The sequence below is a fragment of the Crinia signifera genome, chromosome 1 (assembly GCF_055691185.1).
Source record: "Crinia signifera chromosome 1, ASM5569118v1, whole genome shotgun sequence".
Classification (NCBI taxonomy): Eukaryota; Metazoa; Chordata; class Amphibia; order Anura; family Myobatrachidae; genus Crinia; species Crinia signifera.
The window spans coordinates 181,557,523-181,583,522 of NC_139217.1; the positions used below are offsets into that span (position 1 = coordinate 181,557,523).

Genomic DNA, 26,000 nt, shown 5'->3' on the forward strand with positions numbered 1-26,000 from the left:
TCATCAGTCCTTTGTTTTACCCCTCCTGGTGTGTCTACCCTGTTGCAAACCTTTGTGTCATCTGCAAAAAGGCGCATTTTACCCTCAATTCCATTTGCCATATCACCAATAAAGATATTAAAAAGCACTGGTCCAAGTACAAATCCCTGGGGTACTTCACTTGTAACCTTTCCATCCTTTGACTGTACTCTGTTTACTGCAACAAGTTTTCTGTCCTTTTCTTTCCTTCTGGACTTTTTCCTCTGTAAATGTACTTGTTTCTCCCTCATTTTTCTGACTATACTTGCAACTTAACTGTGGACCCTTCCCCTCTCTTTCATCAATGAATACTGAGCAAAAATAATTATTAATATGATCTGCTATTACATTGTCCCCCTCAAGAAGACTTCCACTCTCTGTCTTTAGCCTTATTACTCCACTTTTTGTTTTTCTCCTTTCACTTATATACCTAAAAAAAAAAAAAAAGTTCCCCCCCCCTTTACACACTGACTGGGCCATTTTCTCCTCAGTCTGTGCTTTTGCACATCTGATTACCTTCTTAGCCTCCTTGTGTATAACCTATCTTAACACCAGATTGCCTTACAAAATGGCCATCAACTGACCTCCATCCCAAGAGGCCAATGTCAATGGTAATATCAATCTGCCAGCTGCCTTACTTTAAAGACATCTACAATTAATTTACAGGTATACCCCATTGAATGCATTACAGCAGGGCTGGCCAAACCAGTCCTCAAGGTCTACCAATGGTCCATGTTTCCTAAATCACTTAGCTGGTGCACAGCTGCAGTCCATTACTAATTGTCGCATTTTCAAACATGCTGCATTCATTCCTACTATAGATCCACAGGTTGCCTGAAACACATGAACTGTTGGTAGATCTTGAGGACAGGTTTGGCCACCCCCGCCTTACAGTCATTTAATGAGAAAAGTAGCCAGAGATGTGACTTACCTCATTTTAGGGGTGATGAAGGCTATCAAGCTTTTGTGAGAGATACATTGGAGAAGTTGCTTTTGGCAAACAATCCGCTTCTCTTTCTCCAAGGTTTGGTAAATATCACCCAAGATCTCATTGTATTATGCATTTATAGCTCTTGCCATTCTGGCATCTCTTACCTTTCTTGTTTTATGTTTTGTACCTTGATGAATAGGACATAATTATTTCCTTCTGCCTGTTTATACAATTTTCAATGAATTTTAATATCCGTTTGATTTATTCTCTACTTCCCTCCTTAGAGAGACTGGTGGTTGTAGCTGAACACTATGAGAAAAGTCTTGAAGATTTGCTACAGGGCAGGAAGCCTGTGAGGTAATGTCTCCATCCAGGACATCTTTATTTGTGCGCATTGACTAACAAAAACAGATGGACAGACATCAACTTGCTTTGTTTTATGCACACAAGCATGACTTGTAAAGCAAATATAAATCCTTATTGTATGTAGGGTTTATTTTAGCTTTAGGTTTCTGTAAATGTTTAGTAAAACATAAGGAAATAGGTAATCCTACACAAATTTGCATTTATTGAGCTGCCATTTTGTCTGCTGCTCAGATATGATTGAAATATCTGTATACTTCGAAAGAAATACTGGTACAATATGTCCCTGTAATAGGAAAACTTTGACAAATAGTCCCTTACTTAAAGTAGGTTACTGGCCTAAATAACAGGTTCTCAAACTCCGTCCTCGGGAACCCACACAGTACATGTTTCAGAGGTCTCCTCGCAGAATCAAGTGAAATAATTAGCTTTACCTGTGGATTTTTTAAAATGTGTCAGTCACATCTGTCGTGTGACCTGGAAAAGGTGAACTGTGTGGGGTCCTGAGGACCAAGTTTGAGAACTACTGGACTAAATCATTACCACTGTATATTCTGCTGAAATCCAACTTTCACCAACTGTAACCAAACAGAAGCTTTTTTTTTTTTTTCAGTGATATTGATTGAGCAAAATAAAATAAAAAATACAGACACAGGGTAAAAATAAAGTGCAGGAGAAAAGGCATATGATCATTCAAATGTCAAAAAACAGTTACAGGAAATAGTATTGTACAAATATACTGTAAAATAATACAGTAACATATACAGTAGTCCCAAGGGAGCTGCTGGGATTAACCATTAACATTACATCATGTTAATGGTTAATCCTGAAAACATAATAGCAGTAAAATTTACTGAATTTAAGAGGTTTAGTCCGTAGATACTATTATAACAAATGGTTATGACAATGAAATATAATTGAATATTCAAATTAATTTCATTATAAAACATACATTATTTTATATATATTTAATTACATTACTTCACTTTAGAGCACTTATGAGTCCGGGTCCCTCCCCAGGGAGAAGTAGGCAGTGTTTGTGTGCTAAACTAGATGTACTGTAATTGCTGTTCTTATTTGCACTTATATTCTTGCATGTCAGTATTACTGGTGGTATTCCTCTATATAGCACACTCCTACCAAGAGATTTGGTCCTCCTTGATGTGGTTTGCAGATCCTATTTTGATACCCAACACCACCAATATGTACTCTTTCACATATCTGTGGAATGTGATGAAAAATTAGTGATGTTACTACAGTCAAACCTTGATAAGGGAAACGGGGAGTGTGTACTGGTAGCTTTACACAACCAGAGAGCGCCACACGATTGGGGATGGTACAAAGAATTTATTATTATATTAAAATATATAAAACAACATTGTATCAAAATATAAACACATAATAATAAAGGTATAAAATTCATAAATGAATGGACATATTTACACTCTATATGAAATCGTAGCAGCAGCCAATAGTCCCAATATATTAGGGTATATGCTCTCCTTTGAGCCAAGGTTTCAAATAATAAGTGTCCAGCTCAGAAATAATGATGGATAGCAGCCGATTATATACAGATTTATACAGTCTGCAGACCGCTCAAGCCACTCTGCCAGCTGTCGTCGCCTGTTGACGACCAGCTGATTTTGTGTTGTGCAGAGAGCGAGCTTGTCCGCCTCGGCAACAGCTTAGATAACACACGCTGAATTGCCGGAGACTTTGAAAGGCAGGTAGAACGAGTGCACTCACCCAGACTTATGTGATTCTGCCGACGTGCGGCTAGCGTAGTTCGTGCTGTGACGGCTGGGGAGGCTTGGTACTTGGATCGGCTGATGAGTGAAGAATGATACGGAAACCTTTGTATAGGAGCTGCTGGAGAAGATTTCACAGTTGGAGTGAACTTTTGCTCTGTATCTAAACCTTGATAAGTGTAACCTGTATAAGTGATAAAACGCTATTACTGGGACCAACTGTGCCGGTATGTTTGCACCACAAATTCTCTGTTCGTGAGATTGTCAGACCTCTTTACCCCAGACTGATGTTTAGGAATAATCGCCTCTATACCTGAGATGATTTCTAATTAAAATTAGTTTTGTTTTTTCACCTCTATAGATGATATGACCACCTTCAGATCCTCTGTAACTGGGATCAGTACAGGTTTTGACAATCCATGTATTGTGAGTGCACCGCGATGTGTGCTGAGTGATCAGGCTTAAGCCCATCTCTCAGGCAGACCGAGTGCCTTTTCCTGACTGTATTAGTAGATCTTTGCTTTATCGCGTAATTTATTCCCCTCCAAGAGTTTGGCTGTGCTGCGATTACCATGCAAATGAAAGTTTGTTTGACAATCTTCTGCATATGTTGCAAGCGGTAGAACCATTTGTACAAGCTCCGGTCTAATTGTTTATACTGTATGTATCTGGACTGTTGTTGCTGGCAATAGATAAGTTCAGTGGTGGGGAAAGCAGTTTGATAATTGTTTATAGCTGTAGGAGGGGCAACAGCTTTATATAATGTAGTATAATAATGTGGGACTTTGTCATATAGTAGCTCATTCACTTGATTATATAGTAGCTTGATGCTGTCCTAAAGTGACACGACAATGGCAGTGTTAGCTGAGAAACTGTGTTGCGTGATGTCTATCTTTTAATATGCAAACACCCCTGTCTTTGGATTTTATCACACTATGTCGCAGCTCTCGAGCATGGGAGAGGTTACCAAGTATTGTACAATTATCGTCTTTCTGCGGATCTGCCAAATCGATTCACCACACTGTGAGTTGGCAAAGACATTTTGAGGGCCATGTTATTTCAATTGCAGAGTGTTTATTCCATTCAGGGAACCATAAAGCAAAGACTCATCTGCTTCCGAGATCAGTCCTACCAGCAGCCGCCAAAAGCCTTAAGAGAACAAAAGACCTTATGCACCTGTAGCCTTCGTCAGCTCAGACCCAGCAGGGGATGTGCTCTTAGATCTGGCCAAAGGCAGCATGTGCAGACAGAGAGATTACCGAGGACAGCTCATCACCACTTGCTACTTTCTTTTTTGTTTCTTTTCTTTTTCTTTTCTTTTTCTTTAAGTGCTTTTGGTGATTAATCTTAAAAGCCTAAATTATTTTTGTTTTTATTTGTTGTCTGTTTAATATAGGTATTGTATCAGCTATGTTAATGCATGATTGTGCTGTAAACCACTCCAAATATTAGGACATTTATTTAATTCAGAAATTCCACTAATCTCAACAGTACTGATAATTGGTTACGATGGGATAAATTTACTAACCCTCTGAAAATGAAAAGAGGTGATGTTGCCTATAGCAACTAATCTGATTTCTGTCTGTCATTTTCTAGGATGCAAGACAGAAATGATAGGCAGAATCTTATTAGTTGCTATGGGCAACATCACCTCTTTTCAGCTGACATGTTGCTGAACAGGTTTTAGCAGGCTTTAGCTGAATCTCACGGAACACTGTGGGTTCCAGAGACTTTATTGTTGCTAGAAACCCACAACCTATTACATGCAAATCTAGTAAAAGGCATCTCTGTAAAACACACCAGTTTATGTAGTGTTCATTCTAGCACCCGCCATCTTTGAAAACCAATGCAGTTCCTCTTCCCTGCCTGGGCTGTCGCTGTCTGCTGCTTTTAGCACAGTGTGGTCTGTATATCAGCACTGATATGCAAACCAGACCTGTGCTAGAAAGACCACATCACACAGCGACACCCCAGGCAGGGAAGAGGAACGGCATGGGTTTTCAAAGATGGCGGGTGCTAGAATGAACATTATGTGTATATATAGGTAATGTCCTCCCCATTCTTGTGTGATGCAGAATCACTGCTGTCCTGTGCGCAGTCTGTGTTCATCATTAGAATGGCACTTTATATATAGCATGCTGAGTAGTTTTTGATAAAAACACTGTTATTGCAGGTGTGTTATTTAGCCAAGCAATACCCAGGCTGCATACTGATGCCCATGCGTTCAGCAAACTTTTATTCATATTTAGATTGTTTAAAATCAAATCTATTGACATTTCTAGTCCTCCAGAAAAGTGCAAGATGATAAGATACAGACACCTGGCATGAACCAGACGTGAAAAGTAGTGCAAGGCGTGACCGTTGACACATAGCAGTTTTGATCGGTTTTTCCATGAAACGTAAGGAAAGTTAGTCATTGGTTCTGAAATCCACCCATGCACATGTGACCTCCTGTAACACTTTTTAATACGTATGCCTTGATCTCAATATACTGTCCATGTGTTCTGCGTGGGCTTCATTTATTTCAGCTGGCAGACATTTTCGTCTGTTATCATTATGCTGTTTGATTTTCCAACATCATTTTCTGTGTCAGTGACTCACATGAGTTTTTATTAGGTATGAGACAAATTTTCCCACCCAGAAATCTTGTTTAAGAATAAGGGAAAAATAATGCTCACCATTTTTTTATATATATATATGTTGTGTTCTTGGTCCCTAAGGCACTACAGAGAGGAGATGATCTGTGCTGTCCATACTGTATATTTCTTAATAAATGACTTCAATAGAAGTGTGGTGTTCTCTGCTATACTGTATATCCCATTTTAAACTTCCTGGAAGCTTGTGTTAATCAAAATATGACCTCCAGGACAATTGGAGCAATCGTCAGTGAAAAGTATATTCAATATGTGTTTCACCTTTATGATCTGTGGAGAGCAGGTGTCCTGTATTAAAACCTGATGTACTGGAACAACCCCAGCAGGCAGATTGGTTTCTTAAATTGAAAATAAAGGAAATAAAATCTCTGCTGGCCATACGAAACATGCACTCACTGCGCCACGGATTTTCTAGCATGATGCCCTGACATGTATGATTTTCACATATAATATGACCCAAATTATAATTTTGTATAGATTTGAAAGTCAGTTGATGAATAATGGGTGAACATGAAAGTGACTGTTGTTACCAATTATAGTGTAGAACATTCTACACACTGCTTACTTAGCTACTTGTTCTAACCTATATTCAGTGTCCTATTTTGCTCTCAATACTCTGTGGGGGTTATTCTGATTCACTCGGAAAGGCACAATCACTTTCTAATTGACAAAACCATATGCACTGCAGGTGGGGCTGATGTAACATGTGCAGAGAGAGTTAGATTTGGCTGTTTTATTGTTTCTGTGCAGGGTAAATACTGGCTGCGTTATTTTTACACTGCAATATAGATATCAGTTTGAAGTAAACCCCCCACTCAAATCTAACTCTATGCACATGTTACATCAGCCCCACCTCCTCTATGTGGAAACAGTGAATGCAGTGAGGGCAGAAAGGCAGCGGAACTTGTTAGGGGTAAGGGTATAATGCACGTCATTATGATAAGAGCAAATGGGTAAACTTAAACCCCATCTTTCACCTAATGCCAGTTGTCTGTTGTCCATAAAGAATTGAATTTGCCTCCAGTGCCAAGTGACTGGATTTGGACACACATGTTGATGGCAAAATTGCACGGATCTGTTATACCCGTTCAGATTACATTGCTGGGACACGCCTCTGATTTTGTGCATGGGTGCTACTTAGATGCTACCTGGCTGAGACCCCATATAGACTGTCGGTTGGACCTGGCATATTGCCTGGTTGGTGATATCACCGCACACAGATGTAGTGGAGGCACTTGGATCATCTCCAAGCACCCACTCTTCCTATGCACTGAAATGGTCCCAAGTCATAGACTCGGATTACACATTCACACTGCACATGCTACCCGGGTAGGTGCCAGGTTCAACTCTAACTTCCTGGGTTAAAAGCCAGGGTTAGTCGATCTGGCTTATATAACTGCACCTGTTCAATAAAGTTGGTGTGCATTTTCCTGCAATAAACGTAGTTTATTGCTTGCAATCTGAAAGGGTATTAGTTACTAGTTTAAAAAGTAATGATGTCAAGAGATTCCATGTGCTATAATATGCTAATGCCGCGGAAGCCATCTTGTGGAAATAGGTGGCTTCTGGTCCACTTCTGCATTCGAATATGCAGCATTCGATCATTTGTATGAACATCGGTCATCTCAGGAATGCCCTGTTTTCACGCTGCTGGGACCAGTGAAGCTGTATCCAAGGTCACAGCCCCTGACCTCGGCACAACCAGAAAAATGGGGATGACCTTCTCGCATTTTCTAAAACATTAAAAATTCATGATTTCGGTCAGGGGTCACTGCAACTATCTGGGAAATAGATGCCATTGCCTCCCCCTCACTGCCCACAAATGGCTGTAATCTGACTTTCAGAGTAGTATATACACTTGCAATTGTAACCATTCTAAATGTATATTTTTCTGCCAGTGAATGAAAAGAATCAAGTAACTTTGTATCCTCTCAAGAATAATAAAATGCAAGTTTTGTGCAGTTAACTCCCAACAGGAGACTAGTTTATGTTATCCGAAATGTATTATACCTGAAATCCACCTGTGTTTCTATTGCAAAGAAGCATTCCAAAAAATGTGTAGTAAATACAATTTACTAAATTAGCACCTTTTTTCTCCTTATATGAAACAAGGAATAAAATCACCAAATGTGAACAAAATCAAACTAAATGCTCATACACACTAAACTATGTCCCCCGCCACCTATATTGGTGGTGGTAAAGACCCGTCGGGGGTGGGCAGGCATCGGCAAGTGCATACACACTTGCCGATGCCTTGCCCGAGGTAAACGATGGCAGGGGGGGTGGGATCGGAGCAGCGACCGTGCTGCTGCTGCAGCATGGCCTTCGTTAACTTTTATCTTCCTCATCCAGTCATGCTTGTACGAAGGAGCGGGTCGTTAATTATGCGCAGAAGTGTGCATCATTAACGTCAGGAAGCACGCACACTAGGCGATATGGTCAACAATATCGCTCAGATAGCCCTTTGTGAAAGATATGGTGACCAATATCCTTTAGTGTGTGTGTGGGGATTAACTTTCCTCAATATTCCGAACTGTTTTCATTATTGTCATGCGAGCTTCCACATAAGAAATTTACATACAAAGTTATTATCTTGAAACACTCACAATTAAGCCATATATTAAAGGAAAACTGTGTTCTTTTGATGTTGTACACATGGAGTCACTGCCGTTAAGTTTCTTAATGAGTTTAGAAACAAAAGTCTCATTGGTCCCCTGGACGGGTCAGAAATACAGCGGGACATCGAATAAGAGGCGATGTTGCCCAAGCAACCAATCAGATTCTCTCATTTTCTAGGATGCAATAAATGGTACTCTTTACTTAGAAGGGCGCCCACGATTTTGATCGTGGGCATCGTTAGTAAAAAATCTCGGGCATTGAATGCACTAAAAAATCGGGTGCGATCAACCGACGAGATGCCCGAGATTTCCCATAGGGAACAATGTTAAATGTCTCAATTGACCCAATTTTCCTGTTCAATGCCTCAATTGACCCTATTTTTCCATAGGAAACAATGTTAAATGGGCCACAGAGGCCAAATAGGCACCCTGAAGTGTATAATGGCCACCCGAATTGTTAACGCCACCCCACGATCAACGTCAACCCGATGCGTGGCGAGCGGCGGCGGTACGCGTCCTACGACCTTTTCATACCCACACTATCCACGTCGGCGTGGAGTTGAGAATAGAAAGTGTGGCAAGCGCAGCGAGCCACCGAGCCCGAAGCGCGGCGAGCGCACGCGGACAGCTGTGAAGCCCGCGAGGGGACGCGGATACCTGTGAAGGTATCCGCGTCCCCTCGCGGGGCTCGCTGCGCTCGCCACGCTTCGGGCTCGGTGGCTCGCTGCGCTCGCCACACTTTCTATTCTCAACTCCACGCCGACGTGGATAGTGGGGGTATGAAAAGGTCGTAGGACGCGTACCGCCGCCCCTCGCGGGCTCGCTGCGCTCGCCACGCTTCGGGTTGACGTTGATCGTGGGGTGGCCATTATTCACTTCAGGGTGCCTATTTGGCCTCTGTGGCCCATTTAACATTGTTTCCTATGGAAAAATTGGGTCAATTGAGGCATTGAACAGGAAAATCGGGTCAATTGAGACATTTAACATTGTTCCCTATGGGAAATCTCGGGCATCTCGTCTGTCGCATCGCACCTGATTTTTTAGTGCATTCAATGCCCGAGATGGCCGAGATGGGCGCCCTTCTAAGTAAAGAGTACCCAATAAATAAATGATAATCACCTCTTCATTTTTAGAAGGTTTAGTAAATATACCCCCAAGTATTCATCCCAGTGTTGCACGCTGTCCTATATGGTTTTAGGACCACCCATTACACATAGCTTGTGTTTTTGTCTGGTCGATAAGTCACATGATTGTTGTGGTTTTGCCTGTTTGCCAAGAGTCGGTATATGAAATTTGACATCAGAGTGAAAAGTAACCAGTAACATTTCCTTGGGCTCTGATCAAGGTATCTTGAAGCAACAGCATTTGAAAGTATTGGATTTTAACCAGTAAAAACTTCACAATTCATTATTCTTATTTTTCAGCAAGTTTCCATTTATTCTGGGCTTGGCACCTTTTATTAGTCATACTTTTAATATATACAGCTAAATATTTTTTTAAACAAATATACACCATGTTTCCAGGCCTCACGGATATCACTTTAATAGTTTTCCGAAGTAAAAAAGATGCCTTTTTATTTCAAGGTCGTATTTAGTTTCAGTGTTTTATTTGTTGGTTTGGATGAAATTTGATAATAATTTGTTTTTATTTTATTTTTGTGCTGAAATTATACCAATGTGCTATATTTTATCTCTATCAACCTAAAGTTTTAATAAAAATATCTTGGCTGACACAGAGTAAAGGTCCGTACACACTGGGCGATTTTGCCCAACGTGTATGCTGACCGATAATGGGGAAAATCACTAGGCTGAAAAACTTGTTTTTTGCCAGTTTTAGTGATTTTCCCCAGGGTGAACTACATTCTAAAGCAGGACGCTATGGAAAGCCATTCACCGTGTCGCTCGTCTGCTGGTAATACCAGCAGATGAGCAGCCGGGCCAGCAATGATGTGGGAGCGAGCATCAGCGCTCATTGCTGCCCCATTCACACTTGACGGCTTTCAAGCTGAAAGCAGCTTAAACGAGTGAACTGAGCTACTTTTAGCTCAAAGTCGCCCATTGTGTATGGGCCTTAAGAGTTGGAATTGTATTGATGTGAATGTTTTATATCACTTTAGTTCCACATATGCTTATTTGTATATTGGCCAAAACACGCATTGCTCATAGAATTGTCGTTTGGTCTCACCCCATGTTCAGGGATCTACAATTTGCAGGAGATGGACCCTCCACACCTGCTGGTTGTGGAAGGGTCACCTACTTTTGAGTGAGTCAATGAGAAGAGTTGTAACTACAACTTTGTTGGCCCCATAGCAACATACTAAAGAGGACCACGCAGATCATGCCACACCATATCCCCACATTCACATTATGTCATACAGTGTTTGCAATTCATATTATGCCTCATTACAGTTCCCCCCCCCCATTTATTTGAGTGAACTCCAGTTCACATTTTGCCAATTTTGAATGTCCCGATTCATATTATGCCACACTATAGTGCCTCCCTTTCATATTGTGCCACATTACAGTGCCCCAGTTCTTATTTTTTCATGTTCGTGCCCTACACATTACAATGAGCAGATCTGATTATGACACATTAAAGTGGCCTCCGGTTCATGTTGTGCCCTATTACAGTGGCATCTAGTTCATATTGGGCCCTATTACAGTGTCCTCTAGTTCATATTGTGCATTTTTACATCGGCCTCCATTTCAAATTATACCACATTCTAACATCCACTACGTACTCCTTTTCACTGAAAATGTTATGCCACAAAATTCAGATATGGCAGTGGGTCAGAAACGATTGTTTACCAGGGAAATTGGAATGCAAACTGCTTCCCTAAACCTCCGGGACCATTATCTCCACTGATGTTCTACCATGTATTTAAAATGAATTCATTAATCAGCTCTAACAATAATGTACTGCAAATTTAGGTGTATCTGGCACATAAGTGCATGGACATGATTAATATGTCTGTGTGTATTGCTCTCCTTGTTTTCAGTGCAGCTCCTAGAAGTAGAAGTGTTTACTAATTGCTTAATATGGTGAGGGAGTATTACCTACTGAAGAGATTAAGGGGTGGGGGGGTATCAGGCTTAGGATATACAGTATGTAATTGTTGGATATGTGAATTACATTGTAGGTAAGGCTGAATAAAGACTTACATCCATCTAGTTCAACCTATGTTTATAATAGTTTATCCCTTGTTGTATAGTATGTTCCGATATTTTAAAGACAGATTGTTACTTATTCAAATTGTTTTTGCTTTTTCAATAAATGTTAACATTTTATGAGGTGTGGATTGTATGGTCGACCAAAAGATGGTCAACAGTCATTAGGACGACACCACTAGGTCGACCTACTGCAAGGTCGACATGGGTGTAGGTCGACATGGGACAAGGCCAACAAGTCATTGGTCGACATGGTCTAGGTTGTTTTTTTACCCTTAGTCGTGTTGACCTAATGACTGTCGACTTTCATTAGGTCGCCCAACCGACCGTATCCCCATTTATATATTAAAGAAGAAAAAAACCTTGTTGGGACATGTAGTGTGCTGAGGACAAGGTGTATTCTATTTACAATATGAAATCACTATTTAAATGATTACCCTGTAGCCACTGCTACATGGGTACATGGGTATGGGATGAACCTTAGTCATACTGGCGGTAAGGTTGAGTATACTTGGGCAGGGACACGTCATTTTTGCTATGGCTCAATTTTTTTCAGCTGAGCTATGGCTGGTTGAAATCCTGGCGGTGGGGACTCTCGCACTGTGGGTCTCTCCTCTGTGGCTCCACCAGCCCTAGCTTGTAAAGCCTAATGCTGGTTACAAAAATCTAAATAAAACCAATTGTGGGCTTTTTGTTCCCCAGATGTTTCTACTAACAGCCTATGGATAAAGTGTGTATGCACTATATTGTTCATTCTGTGCCTACAGAGTGTTCAAAGGAAATCATTACTGATATTTATAGCTGCCTTTATCGCATCGTGTATACAGTATGTAGCTCTATAGTGTGTATCCAACATAAGAGTGTACCCAGAATAAGGCCAGTATTCAATGGCCTGGGGTAGCGGGCGGCAGCTAATTCTGTGTAGGATTCGCTGCACTTTTGCCGTGATTCTCCCTGCTGGGAGATTCCCCGGCAGCTGCCCATCCACAGTATTCAATGCGTCAGGGGCTCTCAGCCCCTGACGGCGAAAATTACCCCCTATGTCGAATTGTGTTCCTGGCTCTCTCCTTTGCTCCTGCGGCTACACTGCCACTGCAGGGGATGGAGCGAAGTCCCGGCGGGGGAGCGCACTGATGCTGCACAGCCTGAGGACGGGTCCAGCAGCAGTAGCAGACCTCCGGCTCCAGCAGCCCCGGCGTTGACATCTGCTATCACAGCGCTGGGGCTGCCGGTCCCGGAGGACTGCGACTGCTGCTGGACCCGTCTCTCCCTAGTGACAGCTGCTGCTGCTGATGGACAGGTCTTTCCCTACTGACAGCTGCTGAGTGTCCCACCTGTTTCCCTACTGGGGTCGGGGAGCAAAGCGGGCGGCGTGTCGGGGATGGTGGACCACTGGTGGGTGGCATGCAGCAGGGTCTGGCAGAAGATTCCTGCATGTGAGATCAGCGGCGGGATCCCAGCAGTGGATAAGATCCACTAGTTCCCACCTCCTGCCCGCCAGCGCTACCTGACATGACCCTGCGCTGCCAGACCCCGCTGCATTCCACCCACCAGCGGGCAGGTGCAGCCCTTATGTGAGATCAGCGGCGCTCCCCCCCCCCCCCCCCCCTTCAAAATGTAAATGTCATGTAATCAGCTGTGCCCCCCCCCCCCCCTGCATATGTTATGTTTTAAAAAAAAAAAATTGCAAATATATTTGTGCTGCATGACCAGTAAAATAAATAGCAAGACCACATAATACAATTTTTATGATTTTTTGAGACCTTTATTTTAAAACAACACATTGCAGTTCACCTTAAAAATATGACGAAAATCACTGGAGAAAGCAGTTCTCCATTTGAGCATTGAATACAATCTCGGCGAATTCCACTAAAAGCCCCATTGAAAACCACCAGCGAATCGCCAGACATTCGCTCTTCATTTGCAGCGAATTGTGTCCATTGAATAGGACAAATTGTTTTTTCTGTGAGAAAATTCGCCGTAACCCCGGCGAATTGCCTGATTCGCTGTAAAATATGGTGAATCAGAGGCATTGAATACTGGTTTAAGTGTGAGGTCAGTCCAGCCAGTTTGATGCATGCCAAGGAGCAGTGACTTCAGACAGGCTGCCAATCTCAACTCCACAGAAATTCCATCTGGATACTTTACACGCACTAATCTTATTGTGCGATGTAATCTTTTGCTCCTACAGCACAGTACTTAATATAATTGATGCTCTGATATATATATTTTCCCTTACAACTGATGACCTGATGGTGAGATCTATATTTCTCTGTATGTCAGATGGACTAATTACATCCAATCGTGGCAACAGAGTGAACATATAAATCCCTCTTGCTTAAATAGGATTATAAGGCCATAACGGTAAATCTAGTTTGTTGATCTCAATTCATGTTCCTCAAAATGTTCTGTTAGTGAAGTCTTTCTATTATTGTGCAGTATTTTATTATAAAAGGAAAAATGTTTTGACATGTTTAACATATTAGTATGTGTGTTTCTGTTACTGGCACTCATGTGAAATAAATGTTAATCTAAGCAAATGCGATACACATGTGTGTAAAGATTATGCAGAATGCATTAGTGATAGATCGGTCTCGGAGGCCACCTGTGAAATCAATATCCCTGGAAATGAGACCGGATCAGGATTGGCCCCCTACCAGCATCACCTGGATGATTTTACATTTTACTTTAGGACTGTAAAAAAAAGTTATTAGGGGTTGGTGGTCTACAGCCCACTATCAGACTTTCCAACTAAGAAACCTGTATGCTGGTTATGGGTGTAGAAATACAGAACTAATGGGGTTCTCAGAGAATCATTACGTTCGGATAATCCCATATTTTATCATGTTATCCCAGGGGTGATGAAGGTTGCCAATTTATACATAAAACATCACACACACTGTAAGTTATTCTGCAGAAGTATTTTACCGGCCAATGGGAGGAGTCTATCACAGTGAGGACATCAGATGCTGGGCATGGGCTAACAGCACCTGTGTATGTAGTTCTGCGGGTCACTACAAAATGAATTTTCCTTTTGCAAAACAATCTTACTCTGAGCAGTGACATAGAAGAAAAAATGAAGAGTGGTGAGTTCAAGTAATAGAGGACTGAACTTTCAGTCAGGCCCATATGTAATAGCCTAAAAGTTTCAGAACCTGGTGCAATTCCAGAGATTTAGCCCATAGATTTAAAGCCTGGTTTTGCGATTGAATTATTGATGATTTTAAATGGAATAGCTAAATTGGCAGAATCCCACAGTTTTTTTTTTTTTTTTAAGCTGCATCAGTGCAAATGGAAGAGAAATCCATTACTTTCCTCTTCATATAGTACGAAAATATTATGCAGTGCTTTACATATAACAATTTATTATTTACATCAGTTCCTGCTTCAGAAAAGCTTGCAGCTGAAATTCTCTCTTTCAAATAAGTAATTCTGATTACACACCTACATATTTATCTGTTCTATCTATCTGGTGGGAACAAAAACCTGGAAATATATGGGAGCGAAGGACAATCGAAAATGTGCTCCCAAATGCTGGGAAACAGACAGTGGTCAGTCAGATAAACTGTTTAAATCAATCTGATATAACACATATTTTTTCCCAAGTGATTGTTTTTGTCTGTTTTTCAGTATTTGGGAGCAAAATGTTAAATGTACTTTGCTCATATACTGTACATTCCAGATTTTTGTTCTCACCAGACAGATTGGACAGAGACATCTTTGTGCGTGTGTACCCAGCATCAAGGCTGGATTAAAGGGGGGCACAGGGGGGCAGTACCCCTGCCCCCCTCTCTATCTAGGAGCCCCCTGTGGTTGGCATGGTATTTTCCCCCCAAATTATTTTCTAGCTAAATGTTTTGTGCATAGAAGGGGGTAGTGCTGCAGCTTCACCTATCTGCCAATGTGACAATGATTATTGGTGCTGAGCATTGGGGGTCAAGGCACACTGACTGCACAAGTGTGCAGTGCATTATTGGAAGTTGACTAAGCCCCTTGAGACTTTGCACAAGAGGTCAGAGGCTGAGAGACTTGTGCTGAGCTCTGCTTGGTGGAGCTCATCATATGCTTCTCAGGCCCATGGAAGACAGCAGCAGCAGCGGCGTCGTCATGGGAGGGTTTTTAATCAGATGCAGCACTGAGCCTGTCAGGACTCCTACAGAGAAAGGCACAGAGGGATATATACAGATGTGCTCATAAGTTTACAAGCTCACAAACTTTTCTTTCACTCATGGTTAGTGGTTGGGTGAAGCCATTTATTGCTAAACAAGTGTGTTGACACTTTTTAAATCATAATGACAACAGAAACTACCCAAATGACCCTGTATATTTATGTTTATATTACCCCCCCCCCCCTCCCGCAGCCACCCATTGACCAAGTTTATACTGCCTTTACTCTGTGTTTTGACAGTGTAATATTCTCCCATGCAGTTTGCAGCCAGTAATGACAAGTGGGAAGTGCCCCAGGCCCCTCAAAGGCTTAATCCGGCCCTGCCCAGCATTATACTGTATGTTGGATGAAGCTTGTGTCAGAGCACACATGGAAAACATATTGGGGGTGATTCAGGTTAATTTGCAAAACACATTTGGTTTGATACTGGACAAATTCATGTGCCCTGCAGGTGGGGCAGATGTAACATGTGCAGAGAGAGTTAGATTTGGGTGAGTTATTTTATTTTGTTTCTGTTCCGCAATATAGATATTTGAAGTACACACCTGACCCAAATATGACTCTCTGCATGCGTTACATCTGCCCCACCTGCAGTGCACATGGTTTTGTCCATTAGCAAACCAAATGTGCTTTGCGAATTAACCTGAATCAGGCCCATTGTCCATGACTCTAAAGCAGGCCTGGCCAACCTCTGGATGTCCGACTGTTGTGAACCTACTCATCCCAGCATGCCCTGCCACAGTTACGAGAATGTTAAAACTGTGGCATTGAGAGAATGCTAAAACTATGGGCCTTATTTTGGTTCATTCTTTCTGTCAAAATCCTTCTTAGATGGACAAAACCATGTGCACTGCAGGGGGGGGGCAGATGTAACATGTGCAGAGAGAATTAGATTTGGGTGACTAATTTTGTTTCTGTGCAGGGAAAATACTGACTGCTTTATTTTTACACTGCAATATAGATCTCACTTTGAAGTAAAACCCCACCCAAATCTAATTCTCTCTGCACATGTTACATCTGCCCCACCTGCAGTGCACATGGTTTTGCCCATCTAAGAAGGATTTTGTCAGAAAGAATGAACCAAAATAAGGCCCTATGTGTAGTATCACGAGTAGAGCGCAAAAGGTTGTCCAAGACTGCTCTAGAGCTGTAAGACAGAAATGTTACCTACATTTGACCAGACAATCACACTTAAGGTGCATACGCTCTCAGTGATTTTCACTCAGCCCAGTGATTTTCAAAGGGGGTGGACGGATTTCCATAGCAGAAGGCTTTTGGAAAGCCATCCATTCAGCTGTTAAAGGACCATACACACTGAGGGATTTTTAGCTGAAAGCAGCTCACTTTTTACCGTTTGAGCTGCTTTCAGATAAAAAAAGATAGTGTGAAATGGGTCGGAAGTCATTGCTGATGCCCGTTCCCACATCATCACTGGCCACCACCGCTCATCTGCTGGTTTTTGGAAAGCCATCCACCCAGTAGCCAGTGGAGCCACCCACCACTGCGAAAATCGCTTGGACGGGTGTAAATTGCCCAGTGTGTATTCACCTTAGTACCAGCAGGTGAGTGGCAGCTCACTGGGCGGCTATTGAGCTCCAATGGTAGAAGTCAGCTGATTTCAGAGCAAAATCGCCCAGTGTGCATGCGTCCTTACAATCCTTTTTATTTGTTCTACAATGTGACAAGATTAATCCTGTACTGCTCCATAGATTTTAGTTCTATAACATTTTTGCATCCTGGATGGTGTAACTATAACTTCCGCAGGCATTATTCTTTTAGTAAGTTTTATATCTACAGTTTATAGGAGCATTTGCCAGCTGTACAGATCTACAGCTTTGTAGACATTTAAAAAGAAGGTAATTGCATAATCACAGTGGAAAATATGTACAAGAAAACCGCCTAATTATAAGAATTTCCGTACTGCCGACAGTACATAAACGTTTATCATCAGTGAATTTCTCCATTTTGTATGGAAAACGTTAACTGTTTTTTTTTTTTTGATTGTTTGTATTAAAGATAACCAGCGAGAACCTTTGTTTCTATTTTCACATTATGATAATTTCAGTCATTATACAATATTTATAGCACCACGTCTTGTTTTGTCTGTTTTAGTTTGTTTCCATATATAGGTGGTACAAGTTGTTTCAGAAAAGTTGTGTGATGCCAAAAAAGTTATCCGAGAAACTACGGAGAACATGTCATTTTCATTCAATATTCTTCTAGGTTTTTCATAGTATTACTGCAAACTTTGCTGGGATATACTGCCATCATGTGGCAGTTTCTGTGTATCACTGCAAACTTTTTTTAAGGGGTTTTCTGTGTGAGATAGACATTTGGGAGATTGTTATCATGTGAAGGGATTACAGTACAAGTAAAATATGTTAATGTACTACAGAAATGTTTGTTGCCTCTATTTTATGGTTTCCTTTCTGTGGTCATCCCGTATTCATCAATATTTTTAAATAGTCCCATCAGGAATAGAATTACAGAAGGAGGTTTACATGCCAAGTGTGAGTTACATCACATATGGGACATGTCATACCTCGTTCATGTAACACATATGGCCCCTATTACCCCAATAACGCAATTTTCTTCACCCCCTATAGCAACAAATGTCTTACCCATCTCTCCTCTGAAGCATCGTGCCTTTGCTCATACTGACACATTTTTCTCCACCACCTCTACATCCTTCTGTCAGATATCAGCATTCTATATAGCCCTATTTATTATTGACATTTAGTCATCGATTAAGGGCTTTTTTCGCTGTATGTATATTTATGTGTGTTAATGTTTTTGCAGTCGGTTCTACTTTTTTATATATATATATTTACTCAATTAAAAGTTATATTTTAAATAATAAAAATGAATAAATAAGTTGTGCCCCAAAAGGCCTTAGGTCGACATCTGAAATGGGTCAACATGGGGAAAGTTGACAGGGTCGGAAGGTCGACACTAGCATTAGATGGACAATGGGAAGGTTGACAGTCAAAAGGTCGACATGGGTCTTTTACCTTTTTTTTTTTTGTCCGGAATGCCGACATGGACACCGTAACAATGCACCAGCCCTCGCATGCTTTCGGCACGGTGCCTAATTGTGCTTGGCACACTATTTTATTCACCCACCATGCTGTAATGGATGGTATGGCTTAAAATACCACCTGTAGGCACATGTCGGCTCAAAAAATAAAATTTAAAACTCATGTTGACCTTTTGACTGTTGACCTTCCCATTGTCGACCTTTCGACCTTACCCATGTTGACCTATTTCAGGTGATGGCCTAAGGCAGGGCTGGGCAATTGCGGCCCTCCAGATGTTGATGAACTACACATCCCAGGATGCTTTGCATTAGTTTTGCTATGTGGCCATGCTGAAACTGATGCAAGGCATGCTGGTATGTGTAATTCATCAACATCTGGAGGGCCGCAATTGCCCAGCCCTGGCCTAAGGCCTATCGACCTTCACTGGCTGACCCAATGCATGCCAACCTTAATAGGGTCGAGCTAATGACCATACCCCATTCCGGCAATAAGTTTGGGAACCACTGATCTACAGTATTTGTCTGGAAGTGAAAGGGCACATAGATAGCAAAGCATATTATCACAGGATAAGGCAATAGGGTGTGAGAAGCTGGAGGTGCAAGAGTTTGTCCGAGAATGCACATATTTTTAAAGCAGCAATCATTTACAAGGTAAACCAGGCTAAGTCCTGACCATAGGCGTGCGCAGCACATTTTATTAGGGGGCGCACCGTCAAAGGGGTGTGTCTAGCATCACCTATTGGGCATGTCTAACACTGCCCAATGGGCGTGTCTAACACTGCCCAATGGGTGTGTCTAACATCATTTATTTGCACTCACTACATTATAAAACATCTTTCAGCCACACCATATTTCAGTTTTAATCTTCTAATTACTGTGTAACAGTACATGCAAATTAAGTAAGAAAAAACAAATATGGATGATGCAATTATGTAGTGATATGACAATGGCCTAGTACATTTACCAATGCAAAACACACATAATTGATTGGGCACTTCTTTTAATGGAATACAGTTCTAAAAGTGTTTGGTAAAAGGTATTGCTGGTAATGCTAGTGGCAGTGAGGTGTTCATAAGGGTGGGCACAGCATTAGGGGGTGCACCCCTAACACTCAATGTGCGCATGCCTATGGTCCTGACCGTAACCTTCCCCCTAGTGCTTGTAAAATGATATTCTGGAGCTGATATACCTCACCTTCAGTGTGAATACACAAAAACCAGTCATCTGACCCTTCAAAGCAAATTTACATTATTTTTCTGGATTTGGCAAAACTGCTTGTCAGGTTTGATTCCAAAACCACAATACATTATGGCATCTGAACTTATGTTTGTGAATGCCCCAAAGGTGTCATTTAAGATATTAAAATCTGCTGGAAGCTATGCCCAGAGTATTGATGTAGAGGTTATGTGAGGTATCAGAAGGAATGTCCATGTTATTGCTTAGCACGATCAATCCTAGTTCCTGGCAAACAGAATATATATTGCATAAGTATAATTGTTATACTTTTTTGTTTATTATTGTTTCTGAACTTGTGGAAATTGTGTCACATATGGGTTCTCCTAGATTTTACACGCAATGCCTATGCAGCTCAGTAAAATAGTTGTGGCAAGTGCGAACTAGAGTGTTCTTATAGAGCAGGGGTGGGGAACCTCAGGCCCGGGGGGCGTATGCGGCCCCCGTAGACGGTCTGAGTGACCCTCCCACCTGCCTGGCAGCTTTGCCGGGAGTCAAGTACAGGGGTATTCTCGCAAGAGGTCGGTAGTTCTTGCGAGATTCCTCTTAATCAACAGCATCCGGAGACAGTCAGTCCTAGTGAGCGGCAGCCGCCGGAGCGTGGGACGGCTGCAGCAGGACAATTTGTAGGAGAAAATTTTACATATGGCTTTCGAAGGATTTTTTTCCCCACACAAATGGCCCTTGGCACAAAAAAGGTTCCCACCCCTGTTATAGAGGCTAAGCTGCTGGTGAGACTATATGCACCTCATCGCACCTTGACCCTTATTCTATCTTGAGAGACCACCAAGGGCCGCCCGCACGGCCACCAAACCTCCCCCCCCACTGAACCCCCACAGGCATGCGAATGATGATTTGCACAATCATACATTTGCAGCCTTGGGTGCGGGGGAGAAATCATTTGATGATTTGTCCGTGACCAACTGTTGTTGGTATTGTAAGTCAACAGAAATAGTCATGTCACTCCAAGGGTCTTGGTGTAGCAAAGAAGTTTATGAAGAATTAGGCAGTTACATGATACAAGTCGACGTTTTGATTCACTTAAGAATCGTTCTCAAGACTACATGAACATGCCATACAATGGCACAGCCTGTGAGAGAGCAAGCAAGCCAGGAGAGGGGAGAAGCAGCTGCCTATCGAAACCGGTCAGTTTGGAAGGACAGAGGACGTTTTCCAAGGACCCCCATTGTGGACCAGCACCTAGGGACGCCTGTTTGGGTTACACACTTGCGCACTTTTGTCTGCATTTCTTGTGGACAAAACCACATGGTGAGAGTCCTTTGATCCAAACTCTGCTTGTTCAATTTTATGTCTTTTAAAAATAAAAAAGGTATTGCACTATTATGTTTTCCTATCCCCTTTTTTGAGTGACTACACTTAGAGGAGAAAGGAAGAAAAGGATCATTTGGTGACGAACGAAGTCCCTCCATTGAGCCCACATGTCTGCTAATCTGAGTAGACATATTTGATTGGTACGAGGCATATATTTTGGTCAATATTTGTAAAAAGAACTTCTTTAACGTTGCAATATTACACCATTGTGTTTCTCCTTCTCTTCTTTTTGGGTCAAATCCCCCGGAAAAAGAAAGAGGAGAGTTTACATCTAGCGCCCAGGGAGTTGTCTGCTTGTTCTGTTGTTGGTATTGTATGTTTTTGAAGTGGTTCTTCATATAACCAGTACGGCACCCAGAGCAGCTTATAAGCGCACGGTAGATTGGTTTTAAGCCAAACTATTTCTGTTGACTATCACTTCCTATTGTTGGCACCCGGGGCAGTTGCACCTAAGGACTGAGCGCCGATTCGTTTTCCAGTAATATATATATATATATATATATATATATATATATATATATATATATATATATATATATATTAGTGCAGTGAAGAACAGGCGGCACTCAGAGGTCTTTTCAAATGCGTGTATTTGAGCAGAAAGGCTTAACGTTTCGGAGCAGAGCTCCTTTGTCAAAAGCGTGTGGTCTCACCACACGCTTTTGACAAAGGAGCTCTGCTCCGAAACGTTAAGCCTTTCTGCTCAAATACACGCATTTGAAAAGACCTCTGAGTGCCGCCTGTTCTTCACTTTACTACCTATATCTAGAGAAGGCACCGGGGCAGCTGCAGGTACTTGTGTATTTTGGCGGCGCCCGATTTGTGCATCGTACGATTATCGCATCGCATCGTATGCCATGTACCCGATGGCATGCGATACGATTTTGACCCCCTAATACGATGAAAAATCGTATAAGCACCCTAAAGGGTGCTTTTGAGCACCCTAATGGGTGCCTACAGTGTTAAATGCACCCCCACGCTACCCCCCCCACTATAAACGTGAACCCGAAGCGTGGCGAGCACAGCGAGCCCGCGTCCTACGACCTTTTCATACCCCCACTATCCACGTCGGCGTGGAGTTGAGAATAGATTAGTGTAGCGAGCCACCGAGCCCGAAGCGTGGCGAGGGGACGCGGATACCTTCACAGGTAAACGCGTCCCTTCGCGGGCTTCACAGGTATCCGCGTCCCCTCGCGGGGCTCGCTGCGCTCGCCACGCTTCGGGCTCGGTGGCTCGCTGCGCTCGCCACACTAATCTATTCTCATCTCCACGCCGACGTGGATAGTGGGGGTATGAAAAGGTCGTAGGACGCGTACCGCCGCCCCTCGCGGGCTCGCTGCGCTCGCCACGCTTCGGGTTCACGTTTATAGTGGGGGGGGTGGCGTGGGGGGTGCATTTAACATTGTAAGCACCCATTAGGGTGCTTAACATTGTATAAGCACCCATTAGGGTGCTTATACAATGTTTAATCGCATCGCATCGTATGGCATTGTATGCCATGTACAATGGCATACAATTTGAAAATTGTATGCCATCGTACACTAACCACCGAAATCGCGTCACATCGCATACCATCGCATGCGTTATGGTATGCGATGCGATGGGCGCCGCCAAAATACACAAGTACCCAGCTGCAAAGGGGACCGGAGAGTGCCAGGCCGCAACCCCACTAACTATATATATATATATATATATATATATATATATATATATATACTCTAGGTCTGAGGGTGGATCAATTTAAATACAAATAGATACAGCGAGAAAGAGGGAGAGCGAGATATGTATATGTTGTATTTAGAAAGAAGGCACTCACAGGTGACTTTAAAATAAAACTTATCTTCTGGAAAGTACATTTTGGCCCAGAACAGGTTAAAAAAAATAGCACTGTCTGTACCTGATTTTATTAAATCTAAAATGTGTTATGTTTGTCCTTGTTATACATTAACCTACAGGTTTATAATAAAGATTATTATTGCTTGATCAAGCTAAGCATCTTTTAAGATTTACTGTATTAATTGTTTGCTTGCTAGGAAAGGCTTTTAACACTTTGGGGGTTATTCAATTGGTTCCAGTAATTTACAGAATACATAGTTTATAAGGCACATGAGGCATAATCCCCAATAGGCAGGTGCAAAAACGCATCCATATTCTTATCCTGGATCCCATTGGCTGGATGTAATGAGGTGCGAACTCTGAGATTTTATTAAAGGGACAGTAATTTAAAGGCATGGTTTTGCCTTTTAAATGACTGTCCTTTTAAAAAAACTTTGAATTCAGCTGGCATCCCTCACGGCCACTGGACGGGATGCGGTCATTTGGTCTACAGCATGATGGTCGACAGTCATTAGGCCGACACCATTATGTTGAGATGGTTCTAGGTCGACAGAGTTCTAGGTTGAAAGGTCATTAGTTCGACAGGTCATTAGTTCGACAGTGTCAAGGTCGACATGGAGTTTTTCACTGTTTTTTGACCCGAATGTCGACATGAACACAGTTTAAAGTGCACCGCATTCCCTCGCATCGCTCAGTGCGCTCGCAATGGTTCGGGCACACTATTTATTCTCTCACCAGGCCCTAGTGGATTGTAGGGCATGAAATACCACATGTCGGCTCAAAAAAACAGTGAAAAACACCATGTCGACCTTTTCCCATGTCGACCATTATGCTGTACACCAAATGATCCCACCCCCACTGCATTCGCACCTCATTAAATCCGGTCCCATGTGTTACTGCCTGAAATTAAACATTTTTCTCCCTAAGAAAATAGGCTTTGATCAAATAGCCTGATGAGACTAACTATCAGAGATCACGCTTTCGAGGCTAATTAATTACTGTACCCTCCTTTGAATGCTAATGTGCTAAATGTTAACTGAAAAGGAGCATATTGTGTTTAGTAGGCACATTTAGGGTTGTATTTATCAAACTTGAAAAGAGATAAAATACCAACCAATTAGTTTATAACTGATTTTTCTAACACTGGGGCATATGTATTAAGTCTGCCGAAGAGATAAAGTGGAAGGAGATAACGCACCAGCCAATTAACTCCCAACTGTCATATTTCAAACACAGCTGATTGGCTGGTGAGTTATCCCCTTCCACTTTATTTCCACTTTATCTCTTCGCCAGGCTCAATACTGTACATCTGCCCCAATGCCTGTAAAGTATAAACTGAGAGTTACAGTAAAGATGCACACACACACACGGTGCTATTTTACTTTGCGATGTGCGTTTCCGCATACATCATATCATGAGGTATAAAAAGTAGTACTCTTTGGACTAGATCTCATCGCATCTAATTCAAAACGCACGCTGCTTTAACATATCGCATGCGTTTTGAACTAGATGCCATGCGATCTAGTTCAAAACACACGGTGCGCATCACACCGCATATGGGCAGTATAAGAGCTGATTGATTGGTACTTTATGTATTTCCAGGCTTTAATACATTTCCCAATAGGAGGGTAGAGGCATACAGTATGTAACACCACCTGTAAAAAGGGAGTTAGGAGCTGATTGACTGCTACTTTATCTCTCACCAAGGCTTAAGCTTTGGACACATGGTTCGATTCTGGCTATCGATTTTGACTATATAGTCAAAATAGAATAAAATGTTAGTCTGAATCTCAGTGTTCAGGCACATTTGATGTCGATTCAATACAGATGTGCGCTCCCGTTTAGGTAGTATCGAATAGAAATATAGACTGTGCAGGCATGTCTACCATGACTATCTCCCTGCAGAATGTATTTGGCCTAGAGCCAAGATGCCCATACACAGTTCAATTGTTGGGTGCGATGAGATGCGCGCTCCCGTCACACATCTCATCGCACTGCTCAAAAAAGTATGTGCTGCACATACTCTGTGTACTAGATCTCATCTCATCAAATTGCAAAACCTATGCGATGCAATGCAATATTGTATACAATAATTGTACCGTGTATGGGCACCTTTAATCTAAAGTACATGTAAAGTGCAGTTAGCCAAAATCGAATAGTCAAAATTGGATAGTCCAAATCAAATCGAACCCGAATCGAACCGTGTGCCACACCTTTATAGACCCCTTTGTATCACCCGGTTGGCTCTTATCTTTCATTTTACAATCTGTGTTTGAAAAATTACAGGAGCTGATTGGTTGTTTGGTATTTTATGTCTCTCCAAGGTTTGATAAATCCCCCCCTTGGGGGCTTGTTGCCCTTAAATCAATAGGGGATGACAGAAGCTGGTGTTTGTAGACTTTTTTTTTTTGTGAGGGGGAGTAATTCAGGTAATCTATAGCCATTGGGCGGATCAGTGCCATGTTACCTGTGAAGCTCTTACAGTAATTGTCTCACAGACTTTTTGAATCTTATTCCCCTTGTATACATCAGATCATCTCTGAATGCTTCACAGCTCATCACACCTGAAAGTGGATGGGCTGTATCCCACTTTAAAAGCGATGCATCCTGACACTCATAGAATTCAAAGAGAGGGTTTGCTAGTCGCACAAGACTGAGATTATTAGTTCTGCACTCCCTTATTGGTCCTTTCAATGTTTATTGTTTTATAGGATCGGGGGTGTCCTACCATTGGACACAAATAAATTGGAAAGACTTAGGAAAGAAAAGAGATGTCCTGTTTCGGTGCTCCAAAAAGAATATAAAATTTAACTTTTATTTCATTTTAAGAACTGCGAAAATATAAAAAAAAACACAAGTAGACAGACATGGGTGGGATTCACACATTTAAAAGTA

At 42.0% G+C, this 26,000-nt stretch overlaps 1 protein-coding gene across 1 annotated transcript in view; it reads left to right on the forward strand.

Moving 5' to 3' along the window:
- The window catches only part of TBCK (TBC1 domain containing kinase), a 308,853-nt gene that overhangs the window by 44,414 nt on the left and 238,439 nt on the right, over positions 1–26,000 (forward strand). The window contains exon 3 of the mRNA XM_083178707.1: positions 1,234–1,306. Coding sequence (XP_083034833.1) covers positions 1,234–1,306 — 73 coding nt within the window. The remainder of the gene's footprint in view (positions 1–1,233; positions 1,307–26,000) is intronic.